General features: G+C 40.5%; 1 protein-coding gene across 1 annotated transcript in view; it reads right to left on the bottom strand.

Annotated features, from left to right (window-relative positions):
* Positions 1 to 23,418, bottom strand: part of LOC140227009 (arylsulfatase A-like) — a 45,092-nt gene extending 21,674 nt beyond the window's left edge. Inside the window, exons 1-2 of the mRNA XM_072307442.1 lie at positions 23,018 to 23,418; positions 106 to 323 (exon numbers count right to left, since the gene is read on the bottom strand). Of these exons, the coding sequence (XP_072163543.1) occupies positions 106 to 323; positions 23,018 to 23,253 (454 nt within the window). The 5' untranslated portion in view covers positions 23,254 to 23,418. The remainder of the gene's footprint in view (positions 1 to 105; positions 324 to 23,017) is intronic.
* Positions 23,419 to 25,226: the final 1,808 nt, after the last annotated feature.

The raw sequence follows: 25,226 nt of genomic DNA, 5'->3' as shown, positions 1-25,226 counted from the left end.
AACTATAGCTTTTGTGTTCTGGTAGGCAGTTCTTTGACAGGGGGTTATGCTCATGTCAAAACAGCCTCAGTAACCAGGTGATCACACGTATGGGGGGCAGCTTACCTAGGAATTCATCGAATCCTTGCGAGGGCGGGAGATACTCGCCGCCCCGCCCCACCCCGAGGTGCCACTTGCCCACCATGGAGGTGTAGTAGCCCCGCTGCTTCAGCATCTCGGCGATGGTGATCTCACGGTGGGGCAGGCCGCCAGAGGAGGTGACGTTGAACACACCTGGGTAGATGCCAGACCGCATGTGGTAGCGTCCTGTCAGCAAGGCAGCTCTGGGGAAATGTAGGCAAGATCACGAACAGAGAGAATTCCTATAACTCTATCATCCAATGACAACTGGAAACCAGAATGAAAATACTTAACATTCACTTTATCTACAATAAGTTCTTCTCACACTACTAAGATGTAATGAGATATTTGAAGACATAAAAATAACACAAACAAACTTGTGAAAATCTGTAAATTGATAAAAATTTAATTCAGTTTTTGTCATGCTCTTGCACTGAAAAATCAAAAAACTGATTGCATTGTATAATTGTGTATGTGATCGTTTCGCTACCCCCTTAGCTATAATTTTCTAATCATACAAGCTGCAAAAAGTGATGTCATGACGTGATTCCTAAGTCTGTTTCGCAATAACTACCAATATAAAGAGAGAAAAGACAACTTATAACTGAATCAAAATGTTATTTGAATCTTAATTCCACATCACTCTCGCAAACATTAGTTTGCCATCAAATGTATCATAGTATTAAATTTTAGTTTCAGTCATATCACTGACAGGAAAATTGCCCATAGTTTTGCACAGAAGTCTGCTAGTCCCATGGGCTCATTTCTCGAAGGTGCAGGTACAAATTTAAACCAGGGTTTATGCAAATTTCTTCTGCATAAATACGATTGACAGATTGTGTACGCAACATACGTCCACAAACAAACATGTGTTAATATGCGCATGTCAAAGGTACGCCTATTTCACGCTCATTTTAGACCATGATCTAAATTTGTACCATGGTCTAGGCTTAAAACCACCTTCGTGAATTTGGGTCATTCAAATGCTGCTACTGTCGGAGAAGCATTGCCCAGTGCTTGTGTCTGGCAAATCCTTCCACATAAATGTCAGTGTTTAAATATTTGTTTTTGAGCTCATATTCTGCTCTATTCAATGGCCTGAGACACAATATCTGTTTGCGGCTCTATGTCTATCAATCATACTGTTTGCACAGGGCCACAAAGGAGTGAAACTCTTGAGTTTTAGAACCGCCGAGGCATTAACAGAAGGATTACTTCACAGAAATATTCACCAAAGAACAAATATCTGTAAAATACTCTCAGGGTGTAAAGGATTGGTTTCATATCATTGCAAACAACCAAAAAAAAAAAAAAAAAAAAGAAGGAAAAAAAGCAGAAAGGAGAACCTCTTTGTATTTTATCAACAACAACAACAAAAAACATTAACCCCTACTGTGCTTTGTCTGCGGATTAGCATGACAACTAGAAAATATTTCTTCACCAATTGATAGATGTCTGGGAACTAATTGCCAATGAATACAATAGAGATTATCTAATCCCCTTAATCTTCACTGCATCACCACCGCTTGTCTTGTTGGACTAATCACAGCACTTTCTTTTAATGCTAAAGTAGGCTGAATTACTTACAATACATTGTACAAGCGGGTAAAGTTTGGAGGAATTATCTAAATGCTGATGTTTTAAAAAGCATAGCTCAGTGCCTGGGCACTTGTTTTCAGTTTTAAACATTCCAACTGTAGCAGCAGACAATTGCTATTTCATCAAATCGGTGATCAGAAGCAAAGATTTAGAAAGTATCAAGTGGTATCAAGTACAAATCACAAACTGCATTTGCATATAAATGAAAGTGGAAGTAAATATTGTGTAGTCAAAGTGGTAGAGATATAATAGCATAAACTTAACCCATTAAGGATGAGTCCCGAGTGTGCTCGGGCAGGTGTCTATGGGAAATGCGTGTTGTAGCAAAATCAGTCTGTCCTCATTGGGTGAACAATGACCGTTGAAGAATTTTACACAGACCCACAGCTAGGCTCATTATCTTATTGCAACTTCTACCCAGATTTTTCTCAATATCTTGTTCCACATACCAAGTGACCTAATTAGCTGATGGTAGCATCCATCAAGCAACAAGCTGTTAGTGGGTCGTCATAAATTTATGCTCAACATCAGCATTTAGTCTGATCATTAGCTCCATGGTCTCATAAAAAGTTAATGCAGCACAGGAGGAAAGTTTCTATTTCATGATAACGATCCCCTTGGGAAACTATTCACGTACCTCCTTATTAGCTAAACTGCAGAACAACACAGGGACATTACAGTCATAGGTCTCTCTGAGTGTCCAATATAGATTAGAATGTTCTAATTCTTAATATCTCTCAATCTCATATCCATTTATTCTCATCTTCCTTTCTGCTTTTTTTTTGTTTGTTGTTGTTGTTGTTGTTTTTTTTTCTTTTTTGAGGGTTTCTCTACTCATTGCTCCTAGCTCTTATTCGACGAGCAAATTACAAACAGAAAATTTCCTTACAGGAATCTTTTCATCATGGTGTTATACACAGGGCATTCAATTCCAACAATAATACCCGTGATCGGAACGTGAACACGAGCATCAAATCCTCCCCAGGGCGATACCTATCAATCAAGCGCTGATCCTCGCACACTTCTGAAATTGTCGAAATTGGGCTGGCTCGAGAATACATATCTATGCCTGTAAGACACGGAATATTATTTACAAACTACATCTCTCTCTCTCTCTGGTACTTTGAGACGGAATATGACCCCAATCACTTTGGCTGTGGTTTGTGCATGAAAGGTTTGAAAGTGCATCATCAGCCAGCTGTTCCGGAGTCTGAAAATGGACATCCTTGAGAAAGTTGGAGTACTTTGAACTAACAAACAAAACATTACATGGAATATATAACCTGCTGCTATCTTTTAAGGCTCAGGAATGCATTACTGACATATAACCTCCACTGGGCTAAAGTCATTCTGCCTATAATAATGTCACACAAGTTTATGTGTTTCTCGTGGAGGGTAACTTGTAAGTGTTATTATTTAACCATCTTTTAATATGCCAAACCAATACTTCTTTTGTGTTATTTTCATTCATATGATATCCTGTATATTTGTACTATCCATCCATATCTTATCTGTCTCTTTTCTTTCCATCTTAAAACCTGATGTGCTGTCAAAAAAACCCAACAAACAAACACACGATGACACTTGGATATGATAAAATAGGATGTATATTATATCAACACATTAGATGTTTATGGTTTATGTGTAAACTACATTACCATATCACTGTGAAGTGTTTTCTGAGTCAATAAGTTATCTACACTACTCTGGTGATATAAACCACACAATGCATTGTACTCTTATCGAATATATATCTCAAACTGTGGTAATCATTGTTTGAATTTGGCAATAAATTAAATTAATGCAAATACAAAATCCAAATGCCGATAATTTGATAAAATGATAATATTGTTTCATAGCAGAAAACTCTTACATTTTTCCAGCTGATCTTTTTCAACCAAAGAGAGAAAAACGAGCTTAAGAGAATTATATCCCTGAGCATCCTGCATAAATATTCTTTTTCTTACATTACATCCCATAATAAATGTAAACACAATAATAAGCATAAATATGCTGTTTTCTGTATGAATACTGGTGCAAAATCCATCGACATTTTACAACCACTGCGGCTTCAACTTTTGCCCATGCGGTGGCTGATCTCTTTGACACAATGGCCCACTTGAAATCAATCTTATCACCTGCCATACCACAAACAGAAATTATCAAAATACAGATCTAGATAAGATTATCATACATCCTTCCATCACAGCTACTTGCAGGGGGGAAAATTCCAGAGAGGATCATAAGCGGCTTGTCTGTCCTTATAAATACTCAAGCCTCGGGGATAAGGAACATGGATTTTGATGTCTGCTGTGATCAAAATTAGCCTCAGGGATGTGGACGGCTCTTGGAATACCCAGTTGTTGACCTCTCAGCTGTTGACAAGCCCAAATTACTTCCCCAAAATCACTACAAATGGGCATGGGCGGATCTGACATGGGAATATTATGCATTCCAGCACAATTCCATATTCATTGCAACCCACTTAATCTGTATTCACTTGTTTATTGTGTCTGCTGGATAGCCAGATCTGTCAATGTTATCACCAAGATCTGGAGTGCCCACAAAAAATGTACATGTATAGTTTGCAGCCAGAAATAATTAGATTACTTTGTGACAAGAAAAAAGGATCAGTAATGTAGGCCTATTCATCAACAGCCTTGGGAGAATCAACACTACGCATGAGTGCACAGCAAAAATAGAATTAAAAAAAGAAAGAAAGTTGAATCCATGCATTAAATGAAACAGGAGGAATGAGGAAATAAACACTAGAGCAATTTTTGGACCCACACACTAATGATGAAGACTTTATGAAGTGTTGTGCTTCTTCATCAAACACAAGATTTAATAGGCACCTAAAAACAGTTTTTGATGGATAACGATATAGCAGTTACTTAACTAAGTCTTTGTGTTTTTTCCCTCCATGTTTTGATGGATAAAGCAATTATACTTATAGATAAAACTAAGTCAGTTTTTTTTCCTCTCTCTCCACGTTTCGATGGCAATATGGTCAAGTGTAAGTCACCGGAAAAAATGGTTTTAAGAAGAGCACCGTTTCCTCTTTCAGACTGGAGTATTGTCAACAGGTACAGCAGGGTGCACCTGTTGCGTTTCTTTGGTCTCAAAGCCTCTCCAAGGTTACACGATGATTATTTGAAAGGTTCGTGCTAATTTGTATCACGAGCCAAAAGTGCGGAAATATTGACTATGATAACAGCACACACAAAACTGTGTGTTTTCTCCCCAAATATCTGGCAAAGAGCTGACTTCAGGGCGGTAAATCTGGTCTTGTGGATGTCAATGATATATGGGGTCGTACAGCTTGGGGTCGATGGTCACACCATCGCCATTCTTTGTTAAGTTTCTTCTATCTTCAAGGATTCAAGGAGGCATGTGAGTTCACTGTTCTGATGAACAGAATGTAGATTGCATCATTAGAATTGTGAAAAATATTGTCAAACATGATAAGCAACAAAGATAGAATAGTAGTGACAATATAAGTGACCTTAGAAGGAAGTTTAGGTAAATGTGTGGTGCATTAAAGATGTCCCAAAGACTCATTCATACACAAGAAATATCGGTTTTTGGATCGCATAGCAAAAATAAATTTTCTTTGCAATCAATATTCTCACATGGCAAAAAACAAAGATCATTCAGCTGCAAGCAGAGCATTTTAACCTGTTGAAGACTAGTTCCGAGTATACTCGCACAGATGTCAATGGGAAATAAGGCCTACACAGAGACTCCAACCCCAAGCACCTTCTAATCTGGAGATTCTCCCGCCCGAAACCCCTAGCAAACGGGAGACTCCAAGTTGATGTGTGCGAAGTTCCTAGGATTCTAGATGTTCTCTGGTGCTATCTAAGGCTTATTTTTTCAACATACGATAGAAATAAGTAAGAAATCCTTTCCACCGGGAGACACAGAGCCAGGGCGGGAGAAATCAAATCTCAAACGGGAGAACGGGAGATTGCGCAAAAATGGGCTTTCGGCGGGAGATCTCCCGTCGAAACCGGGAGAGTTAGAGTCTCTGCCTACATGTTATGGCAAAATCAGCTCATCCACAATCCGAACTGTACATATGAATCTATGACTGGAGCATGACTTAGGGCACCCTTGTGTGCAGACTTGTGTGCCCACTATTGTGACAAGTTGCACTAGTTATGGGCTTGAAAAACTTCATTTTGTCACACAGCATTTAGTCACACTGCACTTGGCAAATTACAGCATAGATTTCCAGAAAATCAAAATGGACTTGATTTTCACAATAGATAGCAATTTTTCTGTGTTCACAAACAAGATTTATCCCCTTTTGCATTGCTCTGCAATAGCTGACATTTAAAGACATTAGATTTTGCATGTATGTGAACAGGCCTAGAATCCCAGTTCCTGTGTCTCCAAGCACTTAATGTGTTTGTTGGCAGACTCAAGATTTTTGATAGTCTCATCATCATCATCAAAGCAGGAACAGACCCCTGTTCAGACGTAAACCAGTTTATACCACAACTCGATAAAGACATGATGTATAAAGGATCATCGTATTATAGCAGACAGACCGGTAAGGCGCTAATCTCGACCATTATGGAAAAGGTTGTTTAGATGCGCAGTTGTTACGATTATGACGTCGCCGCGAGTAACAGGTAGATGGTCACGTTTCTTGCGTGCTCCTATTTGAGCCCCACCCAGTTATACAGTCCTATGGTCGCCATATGTTCAGACGCATATGGACATGATGGAATGCTGATTTGTTCTCGAGTTCTAGTTTGAAACAATGCTCTGACTGTCATTTCGTTATAAGGTCATTTCATTGAATTGTCAGCGTTCACACATAGAAATTCATTCTTTAGCTAAACCATATTGGTATAAATTTTTCGCGTCTGAATGCCCTGTAGGCCTCCAAAGATTTTCCGTGGATGTCTGCTGAGAAAGCTGATATAGCTACCTACAGGAGGAGTGAAAAAATAGCTTCTCTCATCATCGATCCCTCCGAGAAGTTATCAAACTCTTCTTGACAATCTGCAACAGACTCTTTTCAATAAAATCATCTTATGAGAAGTTCTATGGCCATCAGGTTGAGTGAAAGGAAATATTGAATAGTGCTTTTATTGCAAAAAAAGAAAGTATTCCTCTCTTTGCCATTTCACTGGCCTAATAAATCCTGAAATTGCTATCATATCTCAGATGCAATAAATCCAAACATTTTTTTTTTTAACCCAACCAGACTCAGAAGGCATTTTCACATGATCACCAAGATGAAAGTCCAGGCCCATTCTTTTTTTTTTTCAATCACAAATTAGCAAGCTAATTCATTTCCTACTTTGGCTTAGCACACTTTCTAAACATTTTCTTTAAAAAATCCTAGGTTGCAATATGCAGCCAAATGCAGGTCACACATGCTAGGCATGATGGAATATAAATGTATCACTCTAATTTCTTGAAGTGAATTCACATTATCAAAAAATACAGTATATCCACAATTTCCTGAGTTTGACTAAAGAAATTTTCTCAATTAAATCTTTCAAATTTGTGCACTAATCAGAATTCACATTATAAGGCTAATTTGAAATCACATTATCAAATATCAAATCAGAAATAGTGAATGATTTCAAAACACTGGGCTGATGAGAAAAGGCCTAGAGACTGTGTATGTTCCCCTTAGCTGCCAGCTACCTTAAATAACAATCTCTCCTCAAATTGTGGTTTTCCTGTTTGTTAAAAGATTACCCTACAAACATGCTCTCTGGCAACTGTAAAAAAAAAAAAAGAAGAGAAGATGAGTAATTTGTTTCAGAGGATCCTTATGCATACACCTTGCAAAACATCCGGCACCTAACTGGAAACATTAGAGTATCATATGATTACAACCGCATTAACCTGCAACGTCCTTGTTAGTATGCCTTGGTATTGTACTCTAACTCTTACACTTGCTGAACCACAGGAGGCATCTGACTATATAATTGACCCCTGGGGTGTGATGTCGAGAAAGCATTGATAAAATATAAAAAAAACAGTGTCATAAATATGGGATAGGGACAAAGATGTGGCCATGAAATGGCAGCCATAAATTCCAGATATTGTTGCGGGATATTTATTGACACTGGGGGCTGTCTTGAGTAATGTAAACATATCATATAAAAAATACAGAGGATTAAATAACCTACAATGAGCCCAGAGAGAGCTAACCTGTGTAGTTCAACAGCTCGGCTAATTGTATCAGCTTACAAGGATCTCTATCATAAAAACAAGTTGCGGTTCACAAAAATATTTTACGTACTAGTCATCCTGGAAGCTGCATTGCATGCAGTTTGTACATGTACAAGGTTAAAGGGTACATATTGAAAAAGCTGGGGTGTTTTTTTTTTGCAAGGGTTTGATTTTCGTGATTTTTGTGAATCGCTGTATGGCCACAAATTCAACAATACATGAAAATATCGAGAATTGATAGCACTGGTGCTCTTAGGATAGCCTTGGTATCAAATCACAAAAAAAAAAACCCCACCATCTCGTGAAAATGACTGTGACCTCCTCATTCGCAAAAACATTGATACGTGAAAATAACAGCTTTTACAGACCATTCCATAGGAGTAACTTATTCTCAATCAACATCTCAACCTGCAGACCGGCGAAGCAATTGAGCGATTTGGTATAATTAGCAATCCGTGTTAAATAATCTATATTTGATATAATCTAGGTCTACTTCATATGAGAAAAGTGCATCTATGGCATAAAATCTGGCAAAACTGCTCACTTTGACACATGAAAATGAGGGACATCCCAAAGAGAAATCAACAAGATACATTGAAGTGCATTACTTGCACTTCAATGGGTGAAAATGATGCCTGTATTATAAGGCATTTGTATTGCATTGTCAGCACATGAAGAGAAATTTTGGTTTTCAGGGATCCTCAAGAGGAAGATGCAGAATTTGTCTGTGTCGTTATGCTAAACGTCTGATGCGGCGAGACTATTGTCTCTGCCAAGCAATACGTATGATGCAGAAAGACAACAAACAGCTGTAGCATCCCTCCTATATCCACTCGTCTTGCTTTAATCGTTTTCTTATTATCGACTATATATGAATCGGTAGGAGATTTTTCTTACGAAAACTGCCACCAATTTACCGTCAATAATAAGAAAACACTGACTAAAGCAAGACGAGTCGATATAGGCAGAGGATGCTTCGCGCACATCCACCGTTAGTAGTCTCGCTGCATCAGATGTATAGCTTAATAGCAAAGACAATAGTCCTGTAGCATCAGATGTTTTGCGTAACAGTAAAGACCAAAACTGTATCCTCCGTCTAGATTATAGGCTAGAGATCCTCCTGCAGGCTCAGGAGATAGACTTAGCAGCACTGCAGTCAAGCAATGCCACATACCATTTTTTTTTTACCTGTATGCTGGTGAATCTAAAAGTTTTGATCACAATCCCACTCACCCTGACATTGAACGGCACAAATGAATTGGAAATATATTCACTGCATTCATAGAGGGGAAATATGTGGGTGTTTCGTCATTGTCATATTTGGCAAACATCTTCAATAGGAACAGGCACAGCACACGTTTGTCATACAATTTGTAAGAACAGAGATTCAAGGCAATTGAATATTAAAAGCAAACTGGTGCTGCCACCAGACTGTGAAGTTGGCGGAAGACATCAAAGCTCCGTAGCATGAATCCATGCACTCATGTTGAAGTTGACTCTCCTATCAGAAATAGAGTAGAAACATTCCACATATTGATAGAATGTTGATACATTGTTCAAAAATAAAGGTTGAAACATTCCACAGCAGTACAAAATTAGTCTTCTACCATAATGATAATTAGTCATAACATCACAAATGTCATGGAATTTTCAAGTTCTATGCAGGTCCTGCCAATCACTGGTATTGGTCACATTCACAAAACTGAAACTGGTTTGTATGCAAACTCCACATGATAAACATCATGATTTCTGGTAAATATTAAAGTCATCAACTACAATCACTTTCCCAAAACTCCACAGTAGAATTACACTTTATTAACAGGGGTTTTTGTTCTCAATGGACCATCGCTAACTCATCTATATATAGTTAAGGAAATAAATACAGAGTAACTAAAAAATAGGAAATATACCAGTACTAAGTATTGCATTTCAGAGTAACATGAAACTGTCAGGCTACTAAACTGTGGGTTTACACTGAATACCAAAGATAAGTTGGTTGGAAAAGAAGTTGCTCATAGAAAGGACAATTTTTGGACTGATTCTTGAATGACATCTTTTGTGGATGGGTGGTCCAAAATTTGTTTCAATGATATCTGAAAGTTGATATTGTGTGGTTGCTGGATAATTGCTGATAATAGACTGGTTGCAAGTACAAGCACACAAATAATCCGTGTTGTTCCAGTACTATCATGATGTTATACATGTAGTAATGTTAAAGACTTGTAAGATTTTTGACACCATTGATAAATTCACTGTATGATAAAAGTGCAAAACTTACTCTCAATGACTATTGGACATAAAACTCTGAATAAATGATGAACAATATTTGAAAAAAACAGCTAAATTCATGAATGTTTCTGAATCCAAATTCTGTTTCCAAATCAGCATGATGAGAGTTGGTAGAATTTACCCGCTTTTGTTAAGATAATGACAATGATACTATCATCATTTTTAGGGGCATATTTGGTAGAAAGATTTACAGTAACATTTATTACAGATGCCTTTTGGTATATGGAGCTTGAATGCTAGTCATTCTGGCTGAGACGCCTGAAGCACAATTTATGACATGTTTGTTTTATTGGATGTCAGGAGAAAACAAATGGCAGTATAACATGGCCTTGGGCTGTTGCACCAAGACTTACTAGCACATGTTATGAAAACATCATTACACTAACACCTATCCACTGTAATGGTATTGAGTCTAGCCTCATGCCAAGGAGGTACTTTAGCTTGCCTAGTACCTCCTTGCTCATTCCAGGATGTGTATAATATTTCCCCTTGCCTGTACCCTAATTAGACTAAAGATGGACTAGGACATAACAGATGGCTTAAAAACAGACCACAGGTCACTTTAAGGTACAGCATTGCATAATATTGTCACCCTAGTATGAAAAATTTCCATCAAAGAATAATGTTAATTGTATTTAAAGGGGAAGTATATTTTTGGTTGAGACGGGGCTTCAGGTTTCCAACTATTTTGTGAGATAAATGAGAAACCCATTAAGAAATATGAAAAACAAAACAACATTTGATTCCAAGAGGAATACAAAGTTTATTTCATGAAAATTGGTTTTAGAATGGCTAAGATATCCAAAGTAAAGCAAACCTACCCTTTAAAATTAATTTTCATCAAATAAACTTTGAGTTTCTCTTAGAATGGTATGCTCTCTAACGTTTCATACATGGTTTCTAAGCATCTTGCAAAAAATTAAAAGCTGAATTCTCATCTTACCAATGCTATACTATCCCTTTAAGGTAGTAAGAGAGCATCCATCACCTGGGCACCATTTCATGAAAGTTGTCGGCACTGACAAGTTGTCAGTCTTGGGACAATTTCTGTAAAATCCTTTTAATAGTTTTGATCAGTTGAAAAGTTCTGGTCACTGCACTGACTGTTAATAGTGTTATTATGGTAATTATAAGAGACTGAAAACTTGTCATGGCTGGCAACTTTCACGAAACAGTGCCCTGAAGTAAAGCTATGAAATGCTGGAGGGGTGACATCCCCAGTGTTTCATGAAGAAGTCTGCAACATTTGATACAGCTGCTGTATGCATGAATGACTCTAACTGACTTTTTACTATCTAGGGGACACTAAAAAGGGAAACCCCTTTCTTTCTTTCTTTGCCTGTTTTTAAGTTCTATCTAAATTCAACTTCACAGATGTTTCTTGCCATAGTGCCCAGGGGTAACTTTCATCTGGAAGGTCAATTACATCGTGCTCACTTGCAAACCAAGGATTGAGACTGGGACTGGGGTCTGAACATTAGGCCCGTTCACACACAAGGGAAAAAGTGCGATTTAAAAATCGATTTTCTTATCGCGATCAAAATTTCGAAATTTTTTCCAGTGTGGAAAGAAAAATCTCACTAATTACCTCGATCCTTATCGCGATCCAACTTGCACTATTAGTGCGATTTTTCAGAATAATCGCGATTATTTTGCCAAGCGTCATGTGTGTGAGCGCGATCGAGATTCGGAAATCGGTATTTTTAGTCCCATCATTCGCAGCACGTGCGAAACTCTATTGGGACTGCGGGGTCAGTCTTCGGTCATGCAAGATTCGCGCATGCGCAGTTTGGCCACTGATCGTTCTTTCCTTGCTGTGAGAAGTGCGATTTTTCCCTGTGTATGAACGGTCGAAAAAAAAAAAATCGAAATTTGGATGGCGATTGAAATTTCGATTTTCGTTGTTTGTGAACGGGCCTATTGATGTTTTTCTGTGTTTACATATGAACCGAATATTAAAAGCATGACTACTGTAAAACAAGAAAAATGTTTGGCTCCATTTTAATTTCGGGAATTTTGCGAGAGCCAAGGTTGGACTGACCATTCAGACGCTAATTTCAACCATTCTGGAAAACGTCGTATAGATGTGCAGTTTCTCACTACGCATGCTGTTATGGTCATGAGTAACATGTATGTATAGGGTCACCTTTCGTGCGGGCTCCCATTAAGCCCCACCCAGTTATACGAGTACCGTTCTATAGTTGCCCATACGTTCAGACCATGGGCGTAAATCCCGGGGGGGATGGGGGGGATATATCCCCCCCTGAAATGGAGGAGGGGGGGATGGCCTGTACAATCATCCCCCCCTGAATTTTGAGGGAAAAATGGAGGAAGCAGAAATGTGATTGTAACAATTTTGACATAATTATTGCATGACGTTTGTACGCCGGCCTTCAGACAGGTAACATAGCTGAACAGTATTCTATCTTGTAGGAAAATGTATACATAATTTTCTCAAGCGCTCGCTCGCTTCGCTCGCTCGCGAAGAAAGTACATCGACATACAGTCACTGTAAGGTATGGCTCAGACGTTGACAACGTGAAATAGTATAGGCCTACATGTAAACATGCTATGACGCGAGTAACTGGGGACCATCTGCAAAATATGTACGAAAACAAACAAACAAACAATAACAAAAACTATATCGTCATAATTGAACCCCCTCCATTTCCTGAATCATTCCTGAGGAGAAACGACAGTGACTCAGTCAGGATACATCTATGGGCATTCCCAGGGAAGATCAGGGGCGTCAAATCTATCTGGGGGGGGGGGGGGGGGCAAAGAGCATTTGCCCCGCCCCTTTGGAAGTGTTTAGGCAGACAAATCATTTATCCCCCAAGCAATTCCCGAGATGAGGACAAATCTCGAACTTTCTTAATGGAAAATTGTCCAAATATCCCCAGAACTATGCACCAGATCGTTGTATTGCAATCATAAGCATGCAAAAGCTCCGCTATACAGGATCCCTTTCGATAAACTTTGTACACTTTTGACATTGACGTATATATCCCTAATTCATCAAAGAGTGTGCAGCAGATCTTTCACTTAACAAAAGCACCCTCATATGCAGAGGCGTCGATGGGGGGGGGGGGGGGATGGTTCTCCCATAAAAGTGGGACAAACAAAAGCGAAAAATATAGCTACAAACGGCAGTTTTTGGAGTGTAAAATATCAAAATTTTAAAGCTCGCTCGCTCCGTTCGCTCGCATTCAACCATAATGCCATTCTCCTGATGTTGCTGCCAGTGACTGACAGCAGTTTTCGGCCGGTGCGCCCCCCTCAATTTCCAAAGCGAAAATATAGCTACGAACGGCAGTTTGGGACTGTAAAATGTGAAAATTTTGAAGCTCGCTCGCATTCAATCGCTATGCCATTCTCCTGATGTTGCTGCCAGTGATTGACAGCAGTTGCGCCCGGTGCGGTCCCCCTTAATTTCCAAAGCGAAAAATATAACTACGAACGGTAGTTTTTGGACTGTAAAATGTGAACAATTTGAAGCTCGCTCGCTTCGCTCGCTCGCATTTAATCATTATGCCATTCTCCTGATGTTGCTGCCAGTAATTGCCAGCAGTTTTCCCCCGGTGCGCTCCCCTTTATTTCCAAAGTGAAATAATACAGCGACAAACGGCAGTCTTTGGACTGTAAAATGTCAACATTTTAAAGCTCGCTCGCTCCGCTCGCTCGCATTTAACCGCTATGCCATTCTCCTGATGTTGCTGCCAGTGATTGCCAGCAGTTGCGCCCGGTGCGGCTCCCCTTAATGTTCAAAGCGAAAAAGTATAGCTACAAACGGCAGTTTTTAGACTCTAAAATGTCAGATTTTTCAAGCTCGCTCGCTCCTCTCGCTCGCATTTAATCGCTATGCCATTCTCCCGATGTTGCTGCCAGTGACTGACAGCAGTTTTCGGCCGGTGCGCCCCCCTCAATTTCCAAAGCGAAAAATATAGCTACGAACGGCAGTTTGGGACTGTAAAATGTGAAAATTTTGAAGCTCGCTCGCATTCAATCATTATGCCATTCTCCTGATGTTGCTGCCAGTGATTGACAGCAGTTGCGCCCAGTGCGCCCCCCTTAATTTCCAAAGCGAAAAATATAGCTACGAACGGTAGTTTTGGGACTGTAAAATGTGAAAATTTTGAAGCTCGCTCGCTTCGCTCGCTCGCATTTAATCATTATGCCATTCTCCTGATGTTGCTGCCAGTAATTGACAGCAGTTGCGCCCGGTGCGCCCCCCCTTAATTTCCAAAGCGAAAAATACAGCCACAAACGGCAGTCTTTGGACTGTAAAATGTCAAAATTTTAAAGCTCGCTCGCTCCGCTCGCTCGCATTTAACCGCTATGCCATTCTCCTGATGTTGCTGCTAGTGATTGCCAGCAGTTGCGCCGGGTGCGGCTCCCCTTAATTTTCAAAGTGAAAAAGTATAGCTACAAACGGCAGTTTTTAGACTCTAAAATGTCAGAATTTTCAAGCTCGCTCGCTCCGCTCGATCGCATTTAATCGCTATGCCATTCTCCTGATGTTGCTGCCAGTGATTGACAGCAGTTGCGCCCGGTGCGGTCCCCCTTAAAGGGAAGGTAAACCCAAAGAGCAATGTGGATTGAGTGAAAGCAGCAACATTAGTAGAACACATCAGTGAAAGTTTGAAGAAAATCGGACAATCGATGCAAAAGTTATGAATTTTTAAAGTTTTGGTGTTGGAACCGCTGGATGAGGAGACTACTAGAGGTTATGACGTATGAGTGGACTACAATATCAAGAAAATATAAAGAAAATACTACAAAAATCCATTTTTCATGAAAATTACATATTCCATCAACTTGATATTGACATATGTTAAGGGTAGCAATTATTCCCCCTGCTTTCTGAAAGCGGTTGGTCCACTGCTCTTTCATAATTCTAGAAAAGTGAATTTTTGTTGAATATCCTTTATATTTTCTTTGTATTGAATTTCCAAATTAAAATCGGACAATCGATGCAAAAGTTATGAATTTTTAAAGTTTTGGTGTTGGAACCGCTGGATGAGGAGACTACTACAGGATATGACGTATGAGTGCCAGCAGTTGCGCCGGGTGCGGCTCCCCTTAATTTTCAAAGCGAAAAAGTATAGCTAAAAACGGCAGTTTTTAGACTGTAAAATGTGAAAATTTTGAAGCTCTCTCGCTTCGCTCGCTCGCATTGTTTTAATTATTATGCCATTCTCCTGATGTTGCTGCCAGTAATTGCCAGCAGTTTTCGCCCGGTGCGCCCCCTTTATTTCCCAAGCGAAAAAAATACAGCCACAAAGGACAGTTTGGGGGACTGTAAAATATCAAAATTTTCAAGCTCTCTCGCTTCGCTCGCTCGCATTTATTCGTTATGCTATTCTCCTGATGTTGCTGCCAGTAATTGCCGGCAGTTTTGCCCGGTGTGTCCCCCTTAATTTCCAAAGCGAAAAAATACAGCCACAAACGGCAATCTTTGGACTGTAAAATGTCAAAACTTTCAAGCTCGCTCGCTCCGCTCGCTCGCATTTGACCGCTATGCCATTCTCCTGATGTTGCTGCCAGTGATTGACAGCAGTTGCGCCCGGCGCGGCCCCCCATAATTTCCAAAGCGAAAAAGTATAGCGACAAACGGCAGTTTTTAGACTGTAGAATGTCAAAATTTTCAAGCTCGCTCGCATTTAATCGCTATCAAATAGCGGCCATTCTCCTGATGTTGCTGCCAGTGGTTGACAGCAGTTGCACCCGGTGTGCCCCCCTTAATTTCCAAAGCGAAAATATAGCTACAGACGGCAGTTTTTGGGACTGTAAAATGTCAAAATTTTCAATACAAACAGATTTATACCCCCCCCCCCCCCGTTTGCTTCGCTCCCTCACATAACCGCTCCTCCTATAGGTCAAATCCTGTCTACGCCGGTAATAGGCCCCATTATTTAGTAGGCCTTCACAGTGATGTCGCACAGGCGGAGCAAGAGCTGAAATACCACGATTTAGTCTTTCATTAATATATTGTGAATATTTCATTTTCTTATTTTTCTTTTAAGAAAAGAAAAGAAAATTTTCACCAAAAGTGTGCACCAGATCGCTGAATTTCAGGTCTGAAAATGCAAAATCTTCCTCGTGTGGGAGAGGGATACCCCCCCCCCCCCTACACACCCTCCCCCCGTTCGGTCGCTCCGCTCCCTCTCACAGATATTTAAAAAACAAAAAAGTGTCTTCATACTTTTAAGGTCTGATTTTCTGCCGAAAGTCATCTGACAAGCACAAAAAAAGCAACAAGAACAAAAAGTTTCCTCCCACTTTATATTTCATGCAAAAGAGTGGGACATCCGGTCCCTGTAAAGTGTGTGTGTGTGGGGGGGGGGGGGGGGGCACCAAGCTTCTTCCCCCCCCCCCCCCCCCCCCCCCCCCCCCCGGTCCGGTTATGGGCTTGTAATCGTGGTGATGGTGACCATCCCCCCCACTCCTCAGTACGGATTTACGCCGTTGGTTCAGACGCACAATGGACATGATGGAATGCTGATTCGTCATCGAGTTCTAGTTCGAAATGATGCTCTGACCCTCATTTCATTATGTACACCATTTCATTAGTGTTCAGACGTATAATTTCATCGTATAGCTACACCATTTTGGCATAGTTATACTGTTCTAGTATGAATATTTTGCATCTGATCACCCTCTCATTCTCATTTCCTCATCCTCTGGAGGAGACTAAAAGTCCCTGGTCCTATGGCGATGCTTAGAGATATTTGTTGCTTCCATAGCAGTCACATAAAACAAGTCAATTCAATGAGATGAAGTGCATAAAAGCAATATGAATACAACTTAGCCACATCTCTGTTTACACAAATATCGAATACCAATTTGCCTTGAAATTGCCACATGAGTTTGATCATCTACTACTGACTATTTCTCAAGCTACCTAGCATCAGAAAGGAAAACTTAAATATCACAAATTTTGTTTAAGTATGGAAAGAAAGTTTTGTCATCATTTTCTTGACTAAAAAAAAAGATAATGGGCAGTGAAATCAAATATACACCACCTGTAACTCATATAGTACAAACTATTATCACACAGGCATTTCATTTTCATTCTATTTAGGCCCTATTTATTTCAGCATGGCACAAGATTCAGCCTGCACAACTGTTCTTCCTCATGTCCATCTTCAATCATGTTGCATTGATACTAGTACTATGATTTAAAAAATACAAGAAAGAAGGTAGTCCAGATTTGTTTGATCTAAAATGCTTTTTCTGTGGCAATTTCTTTACTGTTGTATGCATTTTCTCATCTGTTCTGAAACACAAATATGTGTTTTTTTTTTTCTACATGTATATTTTTATTGAAGAAAAAGCATGGCGTATTTGATGATGGAGGTCATAACGTATTTGTATCCAGAGTGTAAAAGCTGTTCTGAAAAATGCAAATATCAGAACTATGAAGGGTGTGGATATTAAGGGGGGTAAAGACAGGTTCTATTCCTAATGTGACAAAATGTTTAGCTTTAACTGTCCCCATCTGTCACAGGCACGATTTCCTCCTCCCATGCTTATTTATTCAAAAAAACTGCTCAATCTCTCTGCGACCTCGGGGCGGCCCAGAGCCAAGGGTCATCCACTCCCAACAATACTCCCACATTCCACCCACACCACGGCGGGTGACCTCGTTTCAGCGCGAGGCACACACACGCGTGCACTGGGAGTGAGGGTAAGGGAGGAGGGAGATGGGACTGGGACCAACTTGGTGGTATCCAGGATGCCACCTAGTCCTCTTCCCTCACAAGACAATGGGGGAAGAAAACTAGGGCTGGTGTGAATGAAATGGAAACAGGCACAAAGGATGAGGGGGGCGAATTTTCCATCTCGGACTACCAAACTGTTCATAAATTTTCACCTTTTACTTTAGTAACATCGTTCCAAGTCAAGAATATTTTGTTTTGAGAAAAGGTGAAAAAGCACACACACTCATGGGGCACTGGGGACAGGGAAGAGAGGAGGAGGGGAAAAACATGCAAATGGCCCCCTGGGAGTTATTAAATTGTAAGTTAGTTCAGCTCAGGAGGAGTCAGATAGGATTTCATCTTGACAATAAATGTTCTCAGGCGCTGGGCAGTGTAGGGTTCCTCTAAAAACTCCCAACATAAATAAAGTCCTCCACCATCGTCACTCAGACATTCATGGCAAAGCAGTTGCTCAGGGGTACAACTATTCCACTCTATATCCAAAAAGAAAATACAGAACTCCTGCCGTCCCCCCATCCCCTCCCCACTAAATTCTTTCTGCAGGGATTCAACAAACCTTGTAGCTTGCAGATTTGGGCCGAATGTTGAACAAAAGTTAATTCCTAGTCTGTTATTTCTTTCGGGTCCAACAGAGATGTGCCGTCCCGCGTCCGCAGATTTCTGACAAATTGGTACTCTGACTTTCACTGGGAGGGACAGGGGCACAATACTGATAGAACTCTTGGACATCCCAATAATACCCACCTGGGAGACAGTCTGAAGGTTGGGATGATTAAAATCTGATTTGGACATTCAGACTTTGCTACCCTTATTCTCAGTGAACAAAGAATGTCTTCAACATCAACATACACTATCACTACAGAGTATTTTTGTATGTTAGGCTCTGCTATTTTCTTGTGAATATACACCCATAGTAAGACAGAGCCCTCTGGACTATTACGACACTATGCGGAATGCAGGATTCTTCCTTGTTATCTCTTTGTTTTGCTCTGCTTTGTTTTGGGTCTCCCTTTTTTTTTGGGGGGGGGGGTGGGGTGAGAGCAGCAAATGTGTACAATGACAATAATCTGGCTATTTGCACACCAAGCCCGATCTATGACTGCACGTTTAGGTTACAATCCTTCCAGTCTTTGTCAGACATCAACGATGAACCAAAACAGGAAAGAAATCCTTTTGTAAAAAGTGATGACTGTTCATTCTGACTTTACTCTTAGCAGTCAGAGGGGACCAAAAGCCCGAAGCTGAAAGGAGGTAGGCCTGTATACAGGCTCCTCCAAACTTGGCTAGAATTACAAACACTGTGTCTGCCTGTGGTGAAGGAGATGTTCTGAACAAGGCAGTGATCCAAATACAAAATGATATGAGTGGGCTCTCGGACAGAGTAACATTCATTTGAAAAAAAATAATCATCAAATATAACATGATGTGGGAATGCATGATGAATTCATCCATTTGTGAGCATTATGTAAAAAAAAAAATAAAAATGCTTCATGGCTGAATTTTTCTTGGGTAAGATTCCCCCCCCCCCTTGTGCACATATTGAAGGCTATGATACGTTTTAATTCACTTTGTATGACATCATTCAAGTTTGTTTTGGCACATATGGAAGAGACTTCTCCTGCTCTTCTCTTTGTTGGTAAATTCTCAGCAGCAAAATCATTTCAGTCCAAATTGTGAAAAATCATGCCACTTTCAGGAAATTCAAAATTAATTTCATATCATGTATTGAACTAAAATGGAGCATATAGGCCTAAAACACAACTACTGTCATAATAACATTGACGAGATATCATTAGTGGGAGCATTCTCAGTACCACAGTATCATGTCACTCAATAAATGCCCAACATTTTCATCATTCTTCCTTTATCTCTTTGTCATATATTTCTATTAGAACATAATTATATCAATGACAAAACATCATCTGCATCGCTGATTAAATCTAGTAATCTTTTCTTTCCTCCAGCTGCGAATGGCGTAATTATCCTCTATGTCCTTTGGTAGTTTCATCATTTCATGAGATAGCGTGTCATTGAAAGTCTGAATGAAGATTAAATTGGGTACATGCATTCATGGGGAAAATTCCAGCACATAAAATCTAACAACCTTTCCTTCCTCCCTGTGTATGGCTTAATTATCCTTTATGTCCTTCGGTAGTTTTATCATTACATGAGATAGTGTGTCACTGAAAGCCTGAATGAAGATTGAATTTGATACCGGTTATAATGGGGAAAATTCACATCCAACATTATGTAAAGTAGGGCCTACAGTGTAATGACTCCAGCATATATATAAGACCATCATTTATCTCTCAGATGTCTTTCCCCTAATATGATCAATGATAATGAAATTTGTAATTAGAGCTGTTCAGGAACTCTTTTTGTCAATGTTTGGCACCTACAACAACTGATAATTTTCACACGAGAGGGTAAATACCCATGAGTCTACATTTCAGAAATGGTAAAACTATATCTGTCTGAGTCTTGGAGAAAGACCACATCAGATCTTTCTGAACAGCATTGTTACCTTACCCTTTAACAGTTTACAAAATAATGTATTGGTCTACTTATGTGTGTGTACAATATGTGCAAAGCTGTGTTATGTGCTCCAGCAGTTAGTGTATGGGTCACTTCATACTCGAATGTTATCTGGAAGCCACATAATTCAATGTCACATTTTCCAGAGGGTTTTCAGGAAGGTTGGCTGGCTGCCCAAGCTATTCCAGGAACAGGGCACAACTTCTCAGACCGCCTTGACTAAATGGGGGTTATTATGACTAAATGGGGGTTATTATCCTGTGGATGGCTAAAGGGACAGGAAACGATGTTATTTACTTATGAGGCAGTCATGTGTTCAGGATGCAGAAACAACATCTCACATACACATGAATCACATATCCTCGTCCCTCCCCTCCCCTCCCCTCCCCTCCCTCCTCCCTCTAGGCTCTACCCCTTTTTGAAGATTAAAGTTTCCTTTCTCTCTCATATTGGCCAATCTGCGTATAAATTTTCTCTCACTGATTTTGTGCAGGTTTAGTAACGAGTTCCTTCTTTTCCCAACATAAAGATGTAGATGATGATTCAGTTGACAAAATTCTTCCAGATTATATGGCAGGGGCGGATCCAGGAATTCTGTAAAGGGGGGGGGGGTGACTAATTATATCTGGTGCCACTTCCGGGTTTCATTTCATTTTTTTCTTTTTATTTCTTTTGTTTTTGACGAAAAATAAAGGGGGGGGGCGTGCGCCGGTTGCGCCCCCTTCTGGATCCGCCTCTGTATGGTGTAAGATAACATCAGTAGACCACATAAATCAGGTTTGAACATAAATAACTTCCTGTCCTGAGGACGGACAGTCAACTGTCCGAAAAGATGAGTCCTTTCTTAAGCTCTTCTATCTCTTCGGTTCACAGTCCTTTTCAGGACTACACACACTCCAGAAAGAACACTACGTGAATCACTCAATTCTTACCTCTTATCCAACTTTCTCTCTTTCTTTTCTCCCGTCATTCCAACAGTACTTCTAAGGAATACACATGGTGAACTGCAAACTGAGCATTTTTTAAAAATAAATAACTTCCCATTTGTCACTGACTCTTCAATCAGCCAGTAAATGAAAGCTCACTAGTGATGTTTCTAAAATACCAGATGAGGTGTAAGTTAACCAATACACTCAATGAGATGCAATTTACATGTATCTAATATACAATACACTCTTGTGTTAGATGCAATTTACATGTATCTAATATACAATACACTCTTGTCATACTGTTGCTGGTCATTAAATCTTCCATAGGGGAAATCTGCACACAGATTTATTCACCCAAGATCACAATCAAATTTGATGAACACATTATATGTCTAAAATGTGCTGATTAATCAAGTCTTAATCAAGTCTACACATGAGGTTTATTACATTTATAGGTTCAGATATGAGGTTCACACACTGCAAACTCTTCCAGCATTTATCAGCCTATGCCAATCTAGCATCCTTGCCAGTGACAGATTAAATATATGGGAAACTTGCAATCCTTAGTTTTATGTTCCAAAGCTTATACTGAACAAAATCATCTGTGCACTCACCATTCTACCCGTAGTTCAAATGCACATATGCCACTATTAAAATGTCCCATTTTATACGACACACTTGACTGTTTGTTTACTTGTTTCTATAAGTGTCCGTGTGTGTGTGGGGGGGGGGGGGGAGGGGGGAGATGATATCACTTAGAGAAGACCTTTTTCGCTGTAAGCCTGCTCTCATCAGCTGCCCATGCATGATTGCATGATGCTGCTTTCTTCCGCCAAGACTCCTCACTGACCCGTGAAGAGGATCTACCTCCTTTAGGCCCTCCACACAATGGTGTCTGTTGCCTTTTTGTTTGTTCCTTCCCCTCTTCCCCTAACCACTTCCTACTCGCATGTTATTGTTCCACTCGAATGGTCAAACTTCAAAGCCCGTCCCACGAGATCTCTCACAGCGTGAACTCCTTAGTCCCTTCAAGAAAGGTCTTGTCTTGCCTACAGATTCTCAATCATGTGGGGTTTTTTTTCCTCCCTTTCTTGGGGTCACTGTATCAAAGCACTATATTTATTTGCACAACCCCTGACAGCTTTTTAGTACACTAGCTATACCAATGGCAAAATCTGGCAATAGTTCATTTATCATATGGCACTAGATTTAATTCTACTGCAAATTTAATAAACTCAAACATATTTTGATAATATACAATTTTTTGTTTCCCTGCACTTTCCTTTCATTTTTTAACATTGTATCATCTCTGAGAAATTCTCTGAAACAACTGAAAGCTTTGGATACATATACATTCCTAATGGGATAAGAAAGATCAAAATGAATGGATCTAACATTTACCTGCTCAAGTTTTGTATGACGATAATGAGCATTAGACAATAATAAACTTATGTTACGCCGTTTTGGCGTTGTTACTGAGAGAAGTGTCTCTCTCTACAGGGGAGGGGGCCGAAGGGATCCTATCATAAAGGCCACTCACACAGGGCTGCAATAAGCAATATGTACAGCCAAGGAGATTACGATAACTCCTTGGTATAACAGGCCAAGCAAACTCACCTGGAAGGACTGCAAATAGCGGCTGCTGCATAGAACTGAGTGAATACCTTCCCGCCTGCTGCCAGACGGTTGAGGTTCGGCGTGGAAGAAGTCGGGTGTCCGTAAACTTGCAGATCCCCATAACCCAAGTCGTCCGCAAACAAAACGATGATATTCGGACGTCGCTGCCGTCTTGCTGCTGCTGAGCAAAATATAGCACCGAGAAGCAATATAGTGCCGATGAGCCGCAGTTCCATCGTTGTTTCTTTACGATCCTCAAAAAAAAAAAAAAATGTCTTCCAAAAAGTTTTGCTTTTGTTTTGTTTGGAACCGGTTCACTCACACCCTATTAGGCCTAGGCCGCTTGAGACAAGCTTCCCGCGCGGCGAGAGGTGAAGGACTGCGTGAGAGATCGAGAGACAGAGCCGGAAGGACTGTATGGGCGCTGCTGCGACCCCGCGTCATTTGACGTCATTATGAATTATTCATTTCTGGTTTGCATGGGGCTCACAGATCACGCGTAATGAAACGATGCGCGATGACTGTGCCATGCCCTTTCACGTACACCGTAGGCATGATGGCCTTTCACGTACTTATAGACCGGGGGCCCAGAAGATTTATTCAGCTGAAAAGGGTCACACTTTTTAATGGTCTCATCATATAGGGATGTGTCCAAGGGTCAATAAAATGCATTGCTGGCAAGTCACATCCTGTACCGTAAGCCTAGGGACCACAAAAAGGGACCCCGAAAAATGGATTTATTCAGCCGAAGGGGGTCACGGACAAAAGTTGGTGAATATTGTTCCTTTGGGTGTACTTATCATGAAAACAGCAATGCCAGCTATTTTATCCTGTACGGGGCCCCAGACAGTAGCCCCAAAGGGCCCCAGAAATATGGTGTTATTCAGCTGAAAAGGGTCACGGCTAATTTCTTTTGCAATGGAAGTAGTTCCCATCAGAGATATCCAAAACACCAATGCCAGCTATTTTATCCTGTACGGGGCCCTAGACAGTAGCCCCAAAGGGCCCCACCCCCCATAGGCCTACGTACAAACACACACAAACATTGATTTTATTCAGTTGAAAAGAGTCACGGCTAATTTCTTTTGCAATTGAAGTAGTCCCATCAGAGATATTCAAAACACCAATACCAGCTATTTTATCCTGTACGAGGCCCCAGACAGTAGCCCCAAAGTGCCCCACCCCCATAGGCCATACGTACAAACACACACAAACATTGATTTCATTCGTGCAGCTGAGAAGAGTCACGGCTAATTTCATTTGCAATGGAAGGACTAGTACCCATCAGAGATATCAAAAACACCAAAGTCAGCTATGTTATCCAGTACGGGGCCCCGGACAGTAGCCCCAAAGGAGCTCCCCCCCCCCCCCCGACACACACACCCACACTAGTTTCATTCAGCAGAAAAGAGTCACGGCTAATTTCTTTTGCAATGGAAGTAGTACCCATCAGAGATATCTAAAATACCAAAGCCAGCTATTTTATCCTGCACGGGGCCCCAGTCAGTAGCCCCAAATTGCTCCCACCCCCCCCCCCCCCACACACACACACACATTGATTAAGCTTGTTCAGCTGAAAGGGTCATGGCTATACTTTCTTTTGCAATTGGTAGTATAGGCATACTCATCAGAGATATCCAAAACATTAAAGCCAGTTATTTTATCCTGTACGGGGTCCCAGACAGTAGCCCCGAAGTGCACCCCCAACACACACACACACACACACACACACACACACACACACACACACACACACACACATACACACACTAGTTTCATTCAGCTGAAAAGGGTCACGGCTAATTTCTTTTGCAATGGAAGTAGTACCCATCAGAGATATCCAAAATACCAAAGCCAGTTATTTTATCCTGTATGGGGCCCCGCACAGTATAGCCCCAAACACGGGTAATTTCTTTTGCACTAGAAGAAGTACCTATCAGAGATATTCAACACACCAAGGCTAGTTATTTCATCCTGCACAGAGCCCTAGACAGTAGCTCCACAGTGTCCCATCCATTATACATGTACTGTGAATCAGCTGAAAATGGTCTTACAAATTCTTTTGTAACGTTAATATCAGGGCCTACTGAACAGAGATATCACAAACACTAAAGCAAGTCATCTTATCCTGTTTACGGGGTCCCATAGGTTAGAGTAGCAAAACACTCAAGAAATTTGCAAAGGAAGCATACTTCTGTACAGTGCACAA

This window comes from Diadema setosum, chromosome 4 (assembly GCF_964275005.1).
Source record: "Diadema setosum chromosome 4, eeDiaSeto1, whole genome shotgun sequence".
In the NCBI taxonomy this organism is placed as follows: Eukaryota; Metazoa; Echinodermata; class Echinoidea; order Diadematoida; family Diadematidae; genus Diadema; species Diadema setosum.
This window is presented reverse-complemented; position numbering and strand designations above follow the sequence as displayed.